Source organism: Phaethon lepturus, unplaced genomic scaffold (genome assembly GCF_000687285.1).
Source record: "Phaethon lepturus isolate BGI_N335 unplaced genomic scaffold, ASM68728v1 Scaffold26066, whole genome shotgun sequence".
Lineage (NCBI taxonomy): Eukaryota > Metazoa > Chordata > Aves > Phaethontiformes > Phaethontidae > Phaethon > Phaethon lepturus.
Genome location: NW_010545966.1, coordinates 1 through 17,535, shown reverse-complemented (window position 1 = coordinate 17,535; position 17,535 = coordinate 1). Strand labels below are relative to the sequence as shown.

The following is a 17,535-nucleotide window of genomic DNA, read 5'->3' as shown; positions in this document are numbered from 1 at the left end:
TTGCCTCATCTCCAAGTCCATCTTGAGCTACAGTAGTAATTTCTCTACCTTTTTAGGAGATTAACATGCAGATCTGACACCTGTAAATAATGGAATGAAACGAATGTATACAAATATATGTACATTGAGGCATAGTGCTTTGTAAAGACTTTGTTACCCAGTCATTACTGTGAAGAATTGTTTTTAGTCATTTACACTTTAGAAGACTTGTCACATCCTCTCCCTGCCCCCTCCCACCCCAAGTTAAACACTTAACTGCAAATGCAGAAAGAAACAAGCTTATTTTAATAAAACAGTTTCTCCAGGGAAAAAAGGCAACTTTGCTGTGGAAGTTGTGGCAGTTGGTCAATACAAAAGGACTTCTTGCTATGTGATACACAAATTACAGAGACAGACAATATGAAGTAGTCCCCATTGATTAGTTTGTGCATTTAATATTATAAATGCACTTACTGGACAAGCACCAAACCAACCCACATTTCATCTGTGGAGATCAATATCATGACAATAGATATATACATTATTTTAAATACTTATAGAAATTTAATATACAAATGGCTCTGAATATACAATAAAATAATGTTGTAAAAAATCAAACTATGGTGAGAATACCACCAATAGGCACAAATTATTTCCGGTTTTAGTAATTTTAAGGGAAGTCCAAAGACAGACCATTTATCATTTGTCTGGGTATGTCAAGATGAATCCCTTCAAGATAATGCAAGAACCTATAAAAAGAAAAGTAAAAATAATACTATAAGGGGACAAGGTTATTTCCAAATACAAGGCAACACTTTTATTATTTGGAGAGGCAAACGTTCACCTTTCTTGTCTAGAATTATTTGACAAAACATTTTATTAAAATTCTTAACTACCTTGTATATTGAAACGTTGCAAGATTTAGGAAAACCAAAAAACTTACCTTCTTTTAGTCTTCCCTTGCTCTTTAAGCTTCTCAGACCTACAGATAGTGCGAAGAGAGGGGAGGTATTCAAGTATGCTGGCTTGCTTATTACCCAGGTTTAAAGGACTTCTGGAAAATACATTTCTGATGACTGCAAGCCTCTTCTGTGCTTTTTTGTGAATGCTAAAATGGAGAATGAAGCTTTATTGTTTCTTAGTCAAGAATGTGCAGACCCTATTTTGTTCCTTTAAGATCAAATGCACTGCTTTAAAACTGTTAAAACATACTGATGTTCAAAATGGCAGCCCAATTGATTAGCTGCCTGCAGCTTCTGATCGTGTGCTGCTTACACATCACCACAAAGCTGCCCTCAGAGACAGAAACAGGAGGGACAATAGTTTGCTTGGCCCATGCTCTCAGCTGAACTGTGGAGTCTAAGCTGGGAGGTCTTCACAATCTAGTTATGTGAGGTTTAGTACATTCGTCAATGTAACCAAAAGCATCTGTGGTCTTCAAAAATAAAGAGCATCATGTGATTGATGCTTGCCAGAATGTCAATACTAGATCCAGTACACAACTCATGATACACCGGCCAAACTTGGTCACAGGTTAGATGGTTAGATCCATTTTGACATTGCTCCTCTGGGTACTAACTTACAGAAATAAGAGTCTAACCTATTTTCCTATTCAGACACTTGAATAGGTTTTATTCACCCATTATGCCAATTTCACATACAATGACTTGTTTATGTCAAAATCAGTCTTTCATATCCACACTTGCTAGCAGCCATGTATTCTTTGATCTTTTATGATATATTAAAGGCCATTAGCATTAAGTTACTACAAGAAAATTGCAATAAAACTTTGCTCTGAACTCTGCTATGCATTTAATGCAGACTCAATACAACCAGGCACTGGATGAAAAATCTGCATGTCTAGTACTTGCAGAATCTATTTCAGTCCATTTGACTGTCTTGAAAAAGCCATTCCTTTAGTTTTTTGTTATTCTTCTGCAGATGGTGGTGGTGTTTGTCTATTCGTTTTTAAAGTAAATAGACTAGATTAAGGCTACCATTTCTGAACAACATTATAGTCACGCTATTCAAACAAGAAAAGTCACTTTTTGCAGAGACTGCCAAGCAGTTAATTTAAGCTTATACAAGCGAAGTGAACAATGTATTCCAGTGTTTTGAGACATACTGACAACACTCATATTGGTATGTGTATACGTAATATCTGAAACAGTCCTACACCCTGTGAAATGCTTTTCTTGACAAATAACTGCATTATATTCCAGAAATATATATATATTCCAGAAAGCATAGTCTTACCTTGAATCAGCTGACTGACTGAAGGATACATAATTTCTTGTATTTGAAATATGCAAAGTAAGTCCTGCCAGTTGATCACTTTCAGGTGTTTTACTGGTACTCAAAGAAGATTCCAAGTTTTGTGAAATATTAACAGAACATTTATTAAAACTGAGTGCTTCAATAGCTGCCTTTATTTCACTACAGATCTGGGAACTCCACCAATCAGTATTTTCTATACTGAATTCATCACAAAGACCATTTTTGATTTTGCCATTTGTCCAGTTAAATCCTTCATCTTTAGAGAACTCCAGTGGTTCCTTGGTGTTAGTGTTTACACAGCAATCCAAGAAAGACATGTTCTCCACAAATTCTGTCAGTGAATTGAGACACTGAAAACCAAGAGCAGACATTTTCTTATTTGCTGAGGTTTTTGTTTTAGTTTCTTCTTTATTCATCAACAATTTTGATTCCTCTTTATTCACTTCAGCACATGATGTGGGACTATCCAATGGCAAAGTTATGAATTCAGCTGAATAGTTCAGTCCAGTATCGAACAAATCACTATCATCCAATATATCAAGCCTTTTCTGGTTCTTTGTCTTCTTAGACTTCTTCCTAGGGCAATAACTGTTAGTAGATCTGTTTTTCAAAGAAACTATGGTAGACCTTTCAAGTATTGAGTTAGAGGCTTCAGATTGCTTTGAAAGAACTTGTACTGGTAAGGGAAGAATAAGTTCAAGATTACTATATATAAAGTCCACTTTCTTCATCTGGAATTCTGTGAGAAGCTGCATCAATTTATTCCATTCCTCCATGGTTGTGATTTTGTGCTGTAAAATAATCATTGTGAAAAATGTATTAATACATTAAAATATTTTTTTTAAATGTAAAAATGTTATTACAGAAATTCTCATATTCCTGGCTTTGTGTTTATGAGGCAGTGGACTGTTTTGCTTGCAGTTCTGCCCCAGTTCTGATTTTGCTTAATAACAACAGAATCGCCTAATTTGTACAACAAACGATTTCAAAGAGATTTGCTTCTAAGATGCCATTCATAGTGATGATTACACTCAATTATCTGGCAATCATTAAAACCTGTTAGCTAGTAAACTACAAAAATACCTTAAGAAATGTAAACAAATCTTCTGAAGGCAACAGGATATTCTTAAGGCCAAGCAATGTCTCTACACAGCCTGTATCACATTTTGGAAACTCCTGAAGATGTGCATCAGCTTGAGAAAAATCAATCTTGGAGTCTGTAGTCTTTTCAGAATGAATTAAGTGATCCGCTTTATTTGTCTCATCTCCTTCTGCACAAAGATAACATGCTTTACTCAAAAAGAAACAAATTGCATCATGAAATTGATTTTTCCCCTCTTCGCCTCAGTTCCTTTTATAACGGCTACTGTAACTGTCACCTATTGCTGCAGTTCTGAATGAATATAGTAACTGAAATTAGTCATCCCCATCCCCATTCATCATCCCAATTTCGTTTCTTTAAGTGTTACCACTCTGCCCACTCTCCCTCCTTTGCAAATAACCATTTGAAATAGTCTCCTTTTCCTTCTAAGGCCCACTAGTCTCTGTTGCTCCCTCATACGCTGTCTCAGACGCCCACACCTGTTGAGGATACTCTTCCTGTATCCTTTGGGACCAAGTTCTTACCCTTGCTGCCTGCTTGCTAGCTGTCCAATTTTTCTCCTTTTTCAGTTCTGCATCTTCTAGGTGAATTACCTACAACTCAGCTTAAATGGATAAAGAACTGCAAACTCTGAGTTGAAGGGAGACTACTACTGGCTCCCTACTTTGCCCAGTTTTGCTACTCAGAAGAGGAAAGGGAGATAATTAAGTACCATAACGATGAGTAATAAACAGGTACAATTAAAAAAAAAAAAAAAAAAAAAAATCAAACTTTTAGTCCCTTAATGCATACATAGAAGGCTTTGAAGTAGCCAAAAAAACCCAACATTAAAACCCTACCCAAATGTTTAGGAGTCTTATAGAAAGTTACCATCTATTCCTACATATCAAAGAATAGTTTGATTTAATCAAATTCATGTTAAGATAGAGATTTTTTTTTTAATTAAATTAAATCAACCTACCATCTTGTGCCACACATTTGTCCTTTAAGCATCCACCTCCACTTCTAACCCAAAATTGTAAGTAGAGAACACTTTGTCTGATATCACAGTTATTTGTGGTTAACAGAGCAGCTAAGTCTTTTACATCTGTTCGTAGATTCTCAGCCAGACACAGCACTTGAAGATAGCTAGCAGCATTTATCTAAACAAAAGATAGACAAATACCACTGAAAATAACTCTTACCAATCAGACTGCAATAAGTCACACAGAAGCAAATTATTCTATTTATGCTTGCAATACATTTTTCCTTTTAATACAGAGGATTAGTTTATTAAAGCAGATTACAGTTACATTAAAAACTCTATAGAAAAGCAGAATACTGTACCAAATCTAAACAGTCCACATCAGAGACTTAAGTTAAATTTAGAAATCCAGCTCATTAAAAACAAACAAAACACACATATTCTGCCTATGTTCCTGAAACCACGTACACTTTGCTTCTCATCACCAGTAAACTACATTCCCTTTAAAGGTTTTTTTTTCTTTCTTTTAACTCTGCAATTGTCTGGTAGTCCAAAAGATTTTCAATTTCACATTAAAAAAAATTATTCTTCTCAAAAGTTATTTCCTTCTGATTCTCATTTATTTACGTTTTACATACAATACACAGCTGCCAATAGAACTCTTTGCTATACAGAATACTAGTGTTTACATTAAAGGAATAATCCATAATATTTCTGGAATAGTTACTATACTCCTAATGAATGAACCAATACTGGCATAGTCATCCTTCAGATCAAAACTAATAGATATATCATCCTAAAAACTAAATTAAGTGATAAAGTGATGTTCTTATTATAATTCTCTGAAATACTAAATGGTTAAGATAATAAATCTTCCATGCAAGTGAAAAAAATTCTGAATGTAAACATAAATACATCCTACACATCCTTGCATAAAACCCCCAAAAACCAGAGTCTTCCAATGAAATAGATTTATTACATCGGATAAATATAAACCTACACCAACATTTAAATTTCAAACTTAAATTAGCTGACACTTACTTGCTTAGGATGTATTTGCATTTCCAAACAGACTTACCAAGGAAGGAGTTCTAAAGTTGATCTCTTCAAAATAGCCATCAAACATTAGTCTGAATGTTGGATCTATATAAAGAGGTATCAGTGAACTGTCACAACATTATATTCAAAGCTAATTATTCTCTTTACCCGTTAAAGCAGACACTATCTTTATCCAAATACTAAAATACTCACTTTACAGTCTCCACTCATTTAATTTTACATTTAGGAGCTGTATTCAACAATCACCATTTAAACCATCTTATTAAGAGAGACTCTTCTGCTTGTGAGGTCTGATTACTGTAACAAACACTACTCACCATTGGTAGTAAGAATTACAGGTCTTTTTGCAGTTGCCATGAAGGTCTTTATTGCACTTAGAAATCCTGCATCTTCATCAAATATTATATCTACCTATAGAAAACAAATAAAGTGCAAAGTATCAATAGCTTTAACAACAGCAACAAGCTGTGAATGCAGTCATACTGTTAATGAGTAAGACAACGTTAATACAGATTTCTTGAACATGCATGGGCAATGACAGCATACATGCTTCAGGTGAAGCTCACTTTTTAGCACACAGCACTTTGATCAGTCTTCTGTGCTGACGATTACAAAATCAGACTGGTTGAAGTTGGAAGGGACCTCTGGAGATCAAAATGTCCTCACCCCTGCTCAGGTTGGGTCACCTAGAGCAAGTTGCCCAGAACCATGTCCAGGCGGCTTTTGAAATTTGTGTTTTGTTTTGTTTTTTTTTTTTTTCTTTTTAATAGACTTGCACCAGTGATCTGTAGGACAACCCACTGTTAGCAACATTGCTATACCTCCTTTATTTACTTAAAATTACATTCTTGGCTGCAATTTTGTATTCTTAGTTTAAGACTCAAAGACATTTTTGGGCAAGAGGTTAAAGAAAAAAACTTAATATGGGCTTAGATATTGTAATTATTACTGGGATGTTAATGGTGACTTTTAAAGTGTGTCAATGCATGTAAGTACTGTAAAATTATAAACTTAACACTTTTGACATAATTAAAGGAATTAAACTAGCAGAATCCTGCAAACTGTTCCAACAGTGAACAACTGTTGATAGATGACAATGTCTTTATCTTTTAAAATAACGATCTATGGTTTAAAAAGTACTCATGAGGATGAAGTGATTAAACATTGAATTAATTTTTAAGAAGTTGATGATCCTCACACTTGAACCTACCTAGAAGTCTCAAGAAGGAGGAGGGAAAAAGTTAAAGTCGTTAAACATAATGAAAGGACATATTGCTCACATCAGTGTATTTCACGTGAATTTTACCTCTTCAAAAAGAATGAGAGATGTTGCACTTTTTCTGTTGTGTTCTCCTCCTTCTATTTCTTTGTTTATGGACTTAATTTGAGCATCTTTCTTTTCTTCAAGTGAATTCTGAGTATTTCCTGCAGATGGGTGAAGAATTGAGCAGGAAGGAAAGGAGGACTGAAACTATTTAATATGCATTCTAGACACGGGTTTCAAAAACACCCCATATATAAAGCACTTCAGAAAACCTACACTGACACAAAAACTTAGAAGGCTGACCTACATCCTTTTCTGATGTTTCTTGTTTTAAAAAAATTGCAACAAATTTGCTGGGAATTCAGCACTGTTTGATAAAGGTCTGTCTATTTGTAGAATTAATTCTGCACCTAACCTGTTAGTGACCTATGATGTCTGAGAGGCATGGAGTAGGTAAGTCCTTCAAGACAATGCAATATGATTGCCTGAAAAGAAAAAAGGACTAGACTTGATTGCCCCAATTCTGTCCAGCACTTTGCTCATGCATTCCTCTGTACTGTCTGTGCAAAAATACTGGTTGTCCAGATATGTTATTTGCTTTCTAAAAACCTGTCTTTAAGACTTCCAGATCGCACGAAACATTTGGAGATATACCTTCCAATATTGAGAGAGTCAAAAGATTTCAGTGTGCCTTTCTATGTATTAAAATCCTCAGTCCGTAATCAAACATTTACTGGCTTTACAGAACCTCTTAATTCTGCAGCAGTAATTTTGATATATACATATACACACCACCTAGCACAACAAACCTTTCCACAACCTGATACAGGCACTGAGGTAATATAACGGTGTGTTTTTCTAGAGACAGATTTTAATTCTCTTCTCTTACCTAAATGCTCTAACTCCTGCCCCCGCCCCCCTCCCTCAAAACACCACCCCAAACCCAAACAACTAAGGAAAGCCTACCCAACTTCATATAGTTTGTACCCTAGTTAACTCTCCTGTAATACAGAATAATGACTACTTCCTATGTAGTTCAGTGTATCCGAGATGCATTAAGGAATTCTTGCTGGCAGTTGGAGTGTAGTAAGTGTGCTCCACTCTTTTCTCCACACAGCTCCACATACACGGTAGTACAGTGTAGCACTTCCATCTCCAAAGGTAACTAATTATTAAATAGTGATACCTACCTTTATTTTTTTCTTGAGATGCTACTGCTCCATTGTTACCTTTGTGTTTGGAAGAAATTTTGAAATAGTTTGCAAGTGTTTTAGGGGGCAAGCTTCGTTTTAATCCTGCTCCTTTTGGTGACAGTGGAGGTTTTCTTGGTGAGACAACTTTCTTTGGGGAATACATTTTTTCTGCAAGATATATTTTACATTAAGCTGGAAATGTAATCTCAAACTGTCATTTCTCAGGCGAAATTAGAGCAAATCCCAGTTTTGTGTATAGTACAGGACAGGTTTACTGTGCTGACTTCTGCTTATTTTACTTTTCTCCTGTTACAGGGAATGCGTTCTGTTCAACTTTCTAGTCAAGTGCCATAGCACTTACTCTGCCATTACAGAAATAACTTAAGATAATCAAGAGTCAGTCATTTTGAGAAAGGCATTATTTAATTTGGTATGTAGTTGTGTTAAGCAACTGAGCATTTCTTATTATTATGGCCAGATAAACTGAAATCTGCTATCTTTTTTTAAACAACTAATGTCTAAAAATTGTTTTGGGAACTAATTTCCTAAAAAAAACCCAACAAACCAAACAAACCCAACCCAATCAGCCAAAAAACCCCACAAAAACACCCAAACCAAAAATACCAACCAAACAAAAAACCCAGATACAATTGTGAAACTTACTTGGTGACTTGGCACTGCTACAACTGTTAAAAAAGCAAGGTTTATGTGCATTAATGCCTTTTTTGTCCACCTGATGAGACTGAGTAGCTTCTTTTAGTTGAGACAGTATCTGTCTACCACTACGCTGGCAAGAGGCATTGACTTCAAATATCTGCAATGGTATTTAATTTATATATATTAAAAAAAACTGTAGACATCTTGTATTATGAATGCTTTCATATCACTAGTTACAAATAAGAAAAATGGCACGGAGGGAAGGACTCCACAAACCTTAAAACCAAGCTCCTGAGCACAAGCATATACTGCAGCAGTTTTCCCCACTCCCGGTGGGCCAGTTATCAGAACTGTATTGCAAAGGCTAGTCTCTTCCTCAATATCGGATTTATTATCTTTAAAGTCGAGGCTGTCCGAAGAATCTGTAGAATTATTTAAATGAAAGAAAGAATTGTTGAAATCATTGTCAATTCATGTAATTTTCATGCCAAATTTAACAATGAGAAGCTATATGTATTATTTTTAATTCCAGCAGCACCTTGATGCTCTTTGTCTTCCTTTTCCCCTTTCTGATTTCTTTTTTCTTCCCAATCGGCTCTTTTTTTCCATTCTTTTAACCAACTATAAAAGGAAGCAACAGAACAAAAATTGAAAATTACTGCTGAATAAAGCAAACCACATTCAGATGGAAGAGAACATAAAGCTAGGGGACGTCAGCCACTTATTATCCCTCTCAGAAATTTATCAAGTCCTTTCAGATAAAAAGAAAATATTTCAGGGTTTGTTTGATTCTTTTCTAAAAAAAGAATCTTCTTCATTCTCTGTTGTATTAGTTGATAGCAGAGGCAGTGCATCAAGTTCAGGATCAGGCATGCTTGTAGGGAAGTATAGAGCAAAGACTGGTAAGTTGCTCTCATTCTTAGTGTGTAAGCTTAAATGACCTGACAAAAAATATTTTTAATTAAAATTATGAGGCCTTAGTTACTTAAGTATTTCATTCTATTCCACAGCCTAATGTAGCATTTCATGTGTGGTTTTGTTTTGTACCATACCATACAAGCTACCAATGTATTACTGTAGAAGAAACTATGACCAAAAGATCATTCACATCAACTGACAATTTGCTTCTGTAACTTTTTGGAAGTAAATCAAAACAAAGGCCACAGACATACATCCCGTAAGGTTATTCAAGCATAGTGTAAAATAACTGACTCCACTTCTTTGAGCATAATCAAGTAATAGGGTGTTTTGAGTTATATTGAGAATGGATCCATGCTCCCACTTCTGACCTGTGTAGCCTTTCAATTTCTTTCTTGTTCCCTACAAGTTCACTGGAATCTTGAGGCTGATATTTTTCTGTCCAGAGCATGTCTTCCTTTTCAACACCTACAGAAAAATTATTATCCATTTAAAAATAATTCTTCATGCAAAAGAGTTGATGAAGTTTAGTAGAATACTGATGAGATACAGTTTTTGCATCACAGTGGAAAGCTGACATACACCATATATATATATTTCCTCAATGCAGAGAGAATTAAAATCAGACAGGAAATGCAGAGTTACCTGAAAATGCATCTGGCTCTGATAAATATTCAGTGTCTTCTGTGATAATATATGGTTTCAGGGTCTTGTTTTTTCCCAGATGTGTTACTTGTTCCGTCTCTGCTTGTTTTTCTTCAGATATATGAGAAACAAGGTTACTGCAAACTCTGGATTTTATTTCAGTCTCTGTACCCTCAATTTGTTTTCTTCTTTTTGATTTGTGGTCTTCTGTTTCTTTCCTTTTCCTCTTAGTTTCCTTCCAATTGTCAGAATGTTTCTTATTTACCTCACAATTTGTAGTGCCATCTCTGCTTTCTAAGAAAAAAAAAAAAATTTACATCCTTTTAAAATTTCAAGTTATGTCCATTACAACTATACATTTGTTTAATTCATATTTGAAGAATTTGGTCAAAATGACCTAAATTGTGAGGACCAATTTATTTCCAACAACAGTATTCCTTCACTGAAACCTTTCTGGAAATTCCAAGTTACCTTTTTATGCCAGAGAGAGTGTGAGTGTGTGTTTATTTTTGCCTATGTAGATTACTAACCTTGTATACTGTCTTCAAAAACCAATCGTTCTGTTTGTTTTTTCAGAAACTTGTAGAAGTATTTTCTGACAGGAAATTGAGAATTAGAAGACATGATCTCATCTAGTAAATCTTTCCTGAATATATTGGGAAAAACTGGTCGGTGGCCAGAAAGCTGTAAACACACACACACACACACAATTATTATTCAAAAACATTACACAGAATAACAATGATGGTTTTGCATAATTTAAATTAGTAGCTGTCTTGTTAAATCCAGAGATTAACAGAAAGCCTTGAGAATTGTCTAATATAATGATGCAGAAAGGGTAGATCACACACAAGAAAAACAAAAAACAAATCCAGGACAGATACGGATTCAAACTACAGGATTTTTAAAACAGAAGACCTAACGAATAACAAAACAATTTCAATTGTCTTTTCAATTTTCCTGTAACACAAGCCCCCATTTTAAAGTACTAACCACAGGTGAAGAACAGTTTCCACTTAGTTTTGAATTCGCAGTGGAAAATTCACCAAGTGAGAGAGTGATTTTTGTGATGTTAGTGATGTCGGTATTCAGTTTCCTCAGCTTAGTTAATAGAGAACACGATGGTGATTTCAATTTCCACATTGGGTAACCTACAAAAGAACCCCCACCAAAAACAAAACAAGAGGAAACTTTTGTTAACCAAAGAGATAGTCACAGACAAAACCATCCCACACTAAATAAGATAAAATGCTTTTTTAACTACAGCTTTATCATGTCAAAGCCAATTTTATTTAACTTACACTGCATCAACTTTTAATCTTTATTAATTCCACCTCCCACAAGGAGAAGAAAATTGCACATTTTTACATACAACCTTTCTCCAGTAAGTTGCTCCTGGGCTCTGCTTGCTCTGAATAAGAAGCTGTGCCGTCACCGGGTCTCTGCAGATGCTTACCAAGGATTTTGTTTGTTTATTGGTTGGTTTGCAATATAAACTCTCTTAAGTGCTATTCCACCTTCTGCTTTTCCGTCATGCCCTTTCATAAGAACATTGTAGCATGCTCCCTCACTTAGTGGAAAGAAATGGGCTGTTCTCTTCTCTTTTGACAAATATTTTGCCTTTGTCAGAAGGAAATGGTTTCTGCTCCAGTCAGTCCAACATGATCTTTATTCTCCAAATTATAACTTGAAAGACTAAATTTTTTGACTAAATATTTTAAAAATTTGCATTCTCAACCATAATTGTATACATTACTTTAGCATCAATTTAATTTGTAAATTGTGTATTCAAAAACATCTCACTGGAAACTTTTAAGTTTTGTTTTCTTACTGCGACACAAAACAAGACGGAACTACCAGTTATTCCAGTCGTAACAGTAAGTTCTGTTATTCAAGTTTTTTTTTTTTTCTTTCTGCACAGATTCACTAGGAATTATTATATACATCTACACAATGGCTGAACAAATGCTTACAGTCATCCTTCTGCTGTACATGGACAACAGTCTTAAAACATGAACTTGCAAGAGAGTACGCTTCCATTGCTGCTGCTTTCTTTGCAATCTGTCTTTTCAGTGACTCTGGCAACCCACTCATCAAGAATTCACGTTTTGCTCTGAACTGATCATCATCTTGAGAATTTTCAGATGCATCTTGACTTTAATGAAAATAGAAATGGAAAAGAAAAATCATTAGAACTACCAGCTATGCAAGGCTTACAACAGAATTTAATCACATTCAGATCTACACGAGTTAGAAAGTCTGGGAGAACAGATAAAATTAATTTAAATGTAATAATTTTACATTTAATTTTAAATTTTGTGTTAAGAGATTTTAATTCTAAAAATCCTCCTTGGTTTTGTATTTTTATATGCAATTTAGGATTTCTATTTAATCAGTCATCAATTACATTTTCAACCATCTAAAATGGCTCAACAATGGTTGAGGAAACAACTCTCAAAAAAACCCACCAAAATTTTGCAAGCAGATTAACATATTGATCAAAAAACCCCCATGAACATTTATATCGTATTTCAGTAAGTGTATTTGAACTTGTAAAATGAGAGAATGTTAAAGTATTCTTGAAATATATTTTGATTCTTAAGCAACTGCAGTCTTGAAAACTGACCTGCTTTCATCAAAGATCACAATTGGTTCACCTGCAGAGTTTTGAGCATTTCTGCCTAGGAAGGAAGGTGGATACCCCAGTTTTCCTTTAAAAAGAGGGGGGGAAAAAAAATCATGATTACTTTAGCACTGATATAGGATTCTAACCTTGCTTCTCTGTTCACTATCTACATGTTCCATTTAATAACATTAGGGAACCTCCTTTTCCTTAAGAAAGAAAAGCTGAGTATTTTAGCGACATTCATTATAGTTTTATTTCTAGTTACTTCATCACTATAGACATTATTTTCTGTAACAGTAAAAAACCAAAACCCTTAACTTAGAAGACAACAAAACATGGTATACTATCGGCATTTTTCAAAGAAACAGTTTTCCCTGAAAGAAGAAAAATCAAAACACATGTAAACAACCTCTGCATTACAAAATAAAGGTATATATTAGATCATATTATATTACAAAATCAGAAGACAAAAGTACTGCAAAGGCAGCTTTATAAAATAAAAGTTGTAATAGTCAATAACTGTAATAAAAATTTAACATTCTGTAAAACCCAATTACCATTTGAGTTCTTTGCAACCTTCAAGTTTCTAGACTTTTTCCCCAAAACATCATTTAAGCTCCGAAGATTCTTTTGCTTCACATTCTGCACTGTAGTAGTGGCATTACTCAGGCTTGAATCTAAAATTACTACTGATTCCTAGAGGGAAAGCAAATAAAATAAGAAAGGAAACACGACTTTTCCTCCTTCATTAACAGTTCAATTTGGTGATCAGTACTGAGAAAATTGAAGAAACTGCTAGAGAGCTTAGAAGTCAGCAAATATAATTTTGAGAGTATACAATACTTTTATTACTGTTGTCTATAGAGAAATAGTATATAGAATAAGATCTCCAATATATAAACAAAGGCCAGAATTACTGTCTTCCAAATTTAGATCTGTAAAACATACACATTTGACACAGACACCTTGCTGTCCAGCAGGAAAGAGAAACAGTCATTTCTAAAGTGTGATCATCTGCTGCATTTTACAGATCTGCATTAGAATGAGCTTTCCAGTCTATGCCTGGCAGTTACTTTACTACTTGATATTTACCATACCATTGCACAGATATCTTATTTGATTCTTTAAAAGAAAATGTTTGCAAGATAAGAAACGTTTATGTTGCTTAAATGAATCAGAAAAACATAAATTCCCCCCTGCCAAGTATACAGGCTTACCTCACTGTCTTGTAATTTTTTCTTTTCAGCAAGAGCTTGCTGTCGAGATGAGCGCCTCACGGGAGTTGGTAAGTCTTCATTAACCTTTGATCTATTATGCCGTATAGCCTTTGCTTTTTCAATCAGCTGTTTCGCTTTGGATATATTTTTAGAAGTAGAGCTTATCTGTAAACAAAGAACAAAAGAACCAAAATATCTAGCAATTAATAGCAATACATTTGGTAAGTATTTAACATATTAATTTTTTACATTCACAAAAGTGTATGATTTTAATAAAATTTTACTTGTATCAAAAAGAAAACAAAAGAATAGAAAGGAGGAGCAAACCAAGGTGCATTAAATACTTTTCAAAAGGGACTGAGTGTCCTACAAGGGGATCCTCCAATTTGTCCACAGAACAAATGAAATATGGGCAGTGACATTCTTAAGCATAAGCTGTTCTGCTACGCCCAAACACTGTGTCCCATCCTGAGATTATGCAGAACATGAGCATACTACTTTATTGGATTTTTCTGTTATGTTATGAAAAGCAGACTTACACTAACAAAACCTATTTTAAAATCTAAGGTACAATAACTGTACAAGGAACTACCTCAAATTCTACCGTAAATCACTGCAATAGTCTCTTTCCATAGTAAATGACAAAATAATGAAACACAAACTGTTACATAAATTACCTTTATATTTTTGGAGTTAAACTCTTCATTTTTCATTGCTTCAGCTTTATTTGATTTTGTAGTCGCATTGATACGTGTAAACCTCATTCTAATTAGGGAAAAAAAGTATTATGAAATTACTACTTTTTAATAAAGAAAAATGTTAATCTCATTTTCAAAAGCATTTAAAAATACAGTGCTGCAAAGCAACCCCCCAGTTGGAGGTTGGTTGTGGGGTTTTTTGTTGCTTGTTTTTTTTTTTTTAAATATCTTTAGTGCAAGCACTGAGTCAGCCTTGGTTGTTCTGTGTTACTGTCCAACATGATCAGTATTCATGCAGCTTTGGCATGCATTCCAATCAATTTATAATTATGTCTTACTCTTAAAATACTTGCAGGAAAACAAAGTGCAAAAAGGTAGAATATACTCTAAAATGTTTACCTTATTGGGCTGTTTCCATCAAAGGGCACAGTAATCACCTCAGCTTTATACACATTACTTTTCTTCGAGGATCGCTTGTTTGCTTTTGGTGTAGAAGTCTGTAAAGGACAGCCATTTATTTCCTCTTCAGAAAAAGCATTTCTAATCCTGTCTTTTTTAGGTGTAACATTTTTTGATGTTTTGATTTTCTTCTGCCTTAAACTCCTCCTTAAGTCATTCACTTTTGGACTTGATGAAATTCCTACTTCTAAAGTGTTTTCCTTAGTAAGAACATTAGCTCCTGAATGCTCATTTTTATTGTAATTGTTAGTATTTGAGACATTGGTTTCTGTAGTTTCTGAAGCCTTCCTTCTTCTGTTTCCTTTTTTCTGAAGCTTTTTAGGTCTTTTTGTTTTAGTTCTGTTGGTTTCAGAACAAGAATGTGCGTATTTGTCCACATAATCTTCTGGTACTCCACTTCCTAATCCTTTATCTGAAGCAATGTCATCTTCAGGTCCTTCTCTTTCTTTTGAAGACTTTACAATGGCTTGCTTTTGTTTTGCAGGTGCCTTTTTAACTCCACTTTTTATTACATCAGCTGTTGGTTGTCTAAATGCCTTCATAAACTGATGCCTTTCTTCCAGAGTACATTTTGGCTTCAGAGAATCTGACCCTGCAGTCTCTAGTACAGCTAACTCCAATTCTTCTTCCTCAATAACCACATTAGATTTTCTTTTCTGAGTAACCTGTTCAGTTTGTTCACTGTCCAAGAGGGTTGGGCTACTTTCTTTTTCCGCTACACATCCTTTGTGCTTCCAAAAAATTGAAGCTATTTTCCTAGAGCCTTTTTGCTCCTTATGTAATGGAGATAATTTTGGGGGAATGGAATGAACTTGTGCAAGGACAGTTACTGTTCTAAGTGGTAGCTGTTGAGATTCCTCACACTTTTCTGGGTCACTAACACTATCACTTTTGTCTGATTCATTTGCTGTAGCAGAATTGTCCATTGTTGGCTTTGTGTCTTCTTCAACATGATCTACATTATTTTCTCCCTGACTCTTCAAGAAGTCCTCAAATGACACCGTTATTATACTGTTATTTACCTGTGATGTCTTATCACCCATATGAACGTCAAAACTAGAGTCACTAATAGTAGCGTTACACTCTGCTGTTGTAGGAGATACCATCTTTTTCTTATCTTCAGTTTCCTTTTTCTGCTTTTCATTCAGCTGGTTTTCAGATGAAAAACTTTTGGACAAATCTGTATTTATTTTGTGCTTCCTTTTCCTTGATTTTCTTATCCTACTTTTTGTTCCATTTATTTCAGAACCAACTTTCTTTGCATTTTTTCTGTAGATGACAGCATTTGACAAGTTCTCTCTTTGCACATTCTCTTCTGCTAATTCTTTTGCACATTTTTGGTCAACTAAAGTACAAGTAGCAATAAAATCATTACTGTCTTGTTTCAGTCCTGTTGTTTCTCTGCTGTCATCACTACTAATTTCTATTTCATGTTCATTCTCAGATTCCTTCATCTCTCTTAGCTTATTATTCAAATTAACTGTCTTCCCTTTCCTCTTCCGCTTTAAAGGTGGTTTAAAAGGTGACTTACAGCCTTTGTCATCAGCATCCAATGGTGTTTGATTTTCTCCAGCTACAACTGGTAATGTAGCTTTCTCAGTCACAGATGTCTTTTTAAAATAATCCAATATATTGTTGGGTTTTGGTGGTGACAACACTTTATCCACTGGTTTTGCTAATGGTGAGAAATATCTTGTGATTGTTTTTACAGAAGTATCTTCCTCTCGACGTTTCTTGCATGGCTGTAAAAAAAATTTCAACATTAATCTTAGCTTTTAAAACCTTAAGATGACTTAGTATGGTAATACAAAGCAGTACAGTGTCTGCATTATATATTAGTGACACTAGTGCTTTTTCAGAGGATAAAAAAAGCACATGTCAATGTGCTAAGACTGTGTGCACATCAACTTTATCTGTGTTTTCAAAAGCCATTTAAGCTTGAAATAAAAATTCTGCCGCTTGAAAAAGATAAAAATCCCATGTAGATTTGAGACTGCCAAAACTGAAAGTGACCACAAAGTCTTCAGAACAGCTCTGCAGAGATTTCATAATACTGGGTTCAGAAAGTCTATTTCGGTTCAGATGATCTATCTCTTAGTTACCTTGCCAGAGCACTTGTAGAGCATTTAAGAGAATTCCAACATCGAGATGTATGAGCCTACCATGAACATCTAACGTATCTTAAGAAACTATACCCTTTAAAATACTTAAAGAAAACGAATATGAGAGAATCCATATCTCATAATTCAAACCATAAAAGAGAATGTATTTGTAAAACTCCGACAAAGGTGGCTCACAGACATTTACAACTCTCCTAGCTTATTAAGAACGGAACTCTTCCGAAATCGCATCATCTGAAACTGAAAACCTTGCCCCTCGAAGCTACCGGGGGCTCCGCTAAGGTGCCCCAAAAGGCATTTCATGACAGCTTGGCCCGCGGGCTGCGCGGCGCTCCCGAGCGCCGGGCACCGGGCTGG

General features: G+C 34.8%; 1 protein-coding gene across 1 annotated transcript; it reads right to left on the bottom strand.

Moving 5' to 3' along the window:
• Positions 1-402: 402 nt before the first annotated feature.
• ATAD5 (ATPase family, AAA domain containing 5) lies at positions 403-16,800 on the bottom strand (the record flags this gene model as incomplete). Its single annotated transcript, XM_010289150.1, has 22 exons — positions 403-728; positions 923-1,087; positions 2,236-3,047; positions 3,340-3,527; positions 4,320-4,500; positions 5,401-5,465; positions 5,699-5,792; positions 6,688-6,806; positions 7,836-8,006; positions 8,502-8,652; positions 8,772-8,917; positions 9,034-9,116; positions 9,785-9,881; positions 10,059-10,348; positions 10,585-10,742; positions 11,052-11,209; positions 12,032-12,213; positions 12,685-12,769; positions 13,242-13,380; positions 13,902-14,066; positions 14,579-14,666; positions 14,999-16,800. Coding segments are annotated over 22 exons (5,418 nt in total), but the record flags the coding sequence as incomplete, so codon positions are not given.
• Positions 16,801-17,535: the final 735 nt, after the last annotated feature.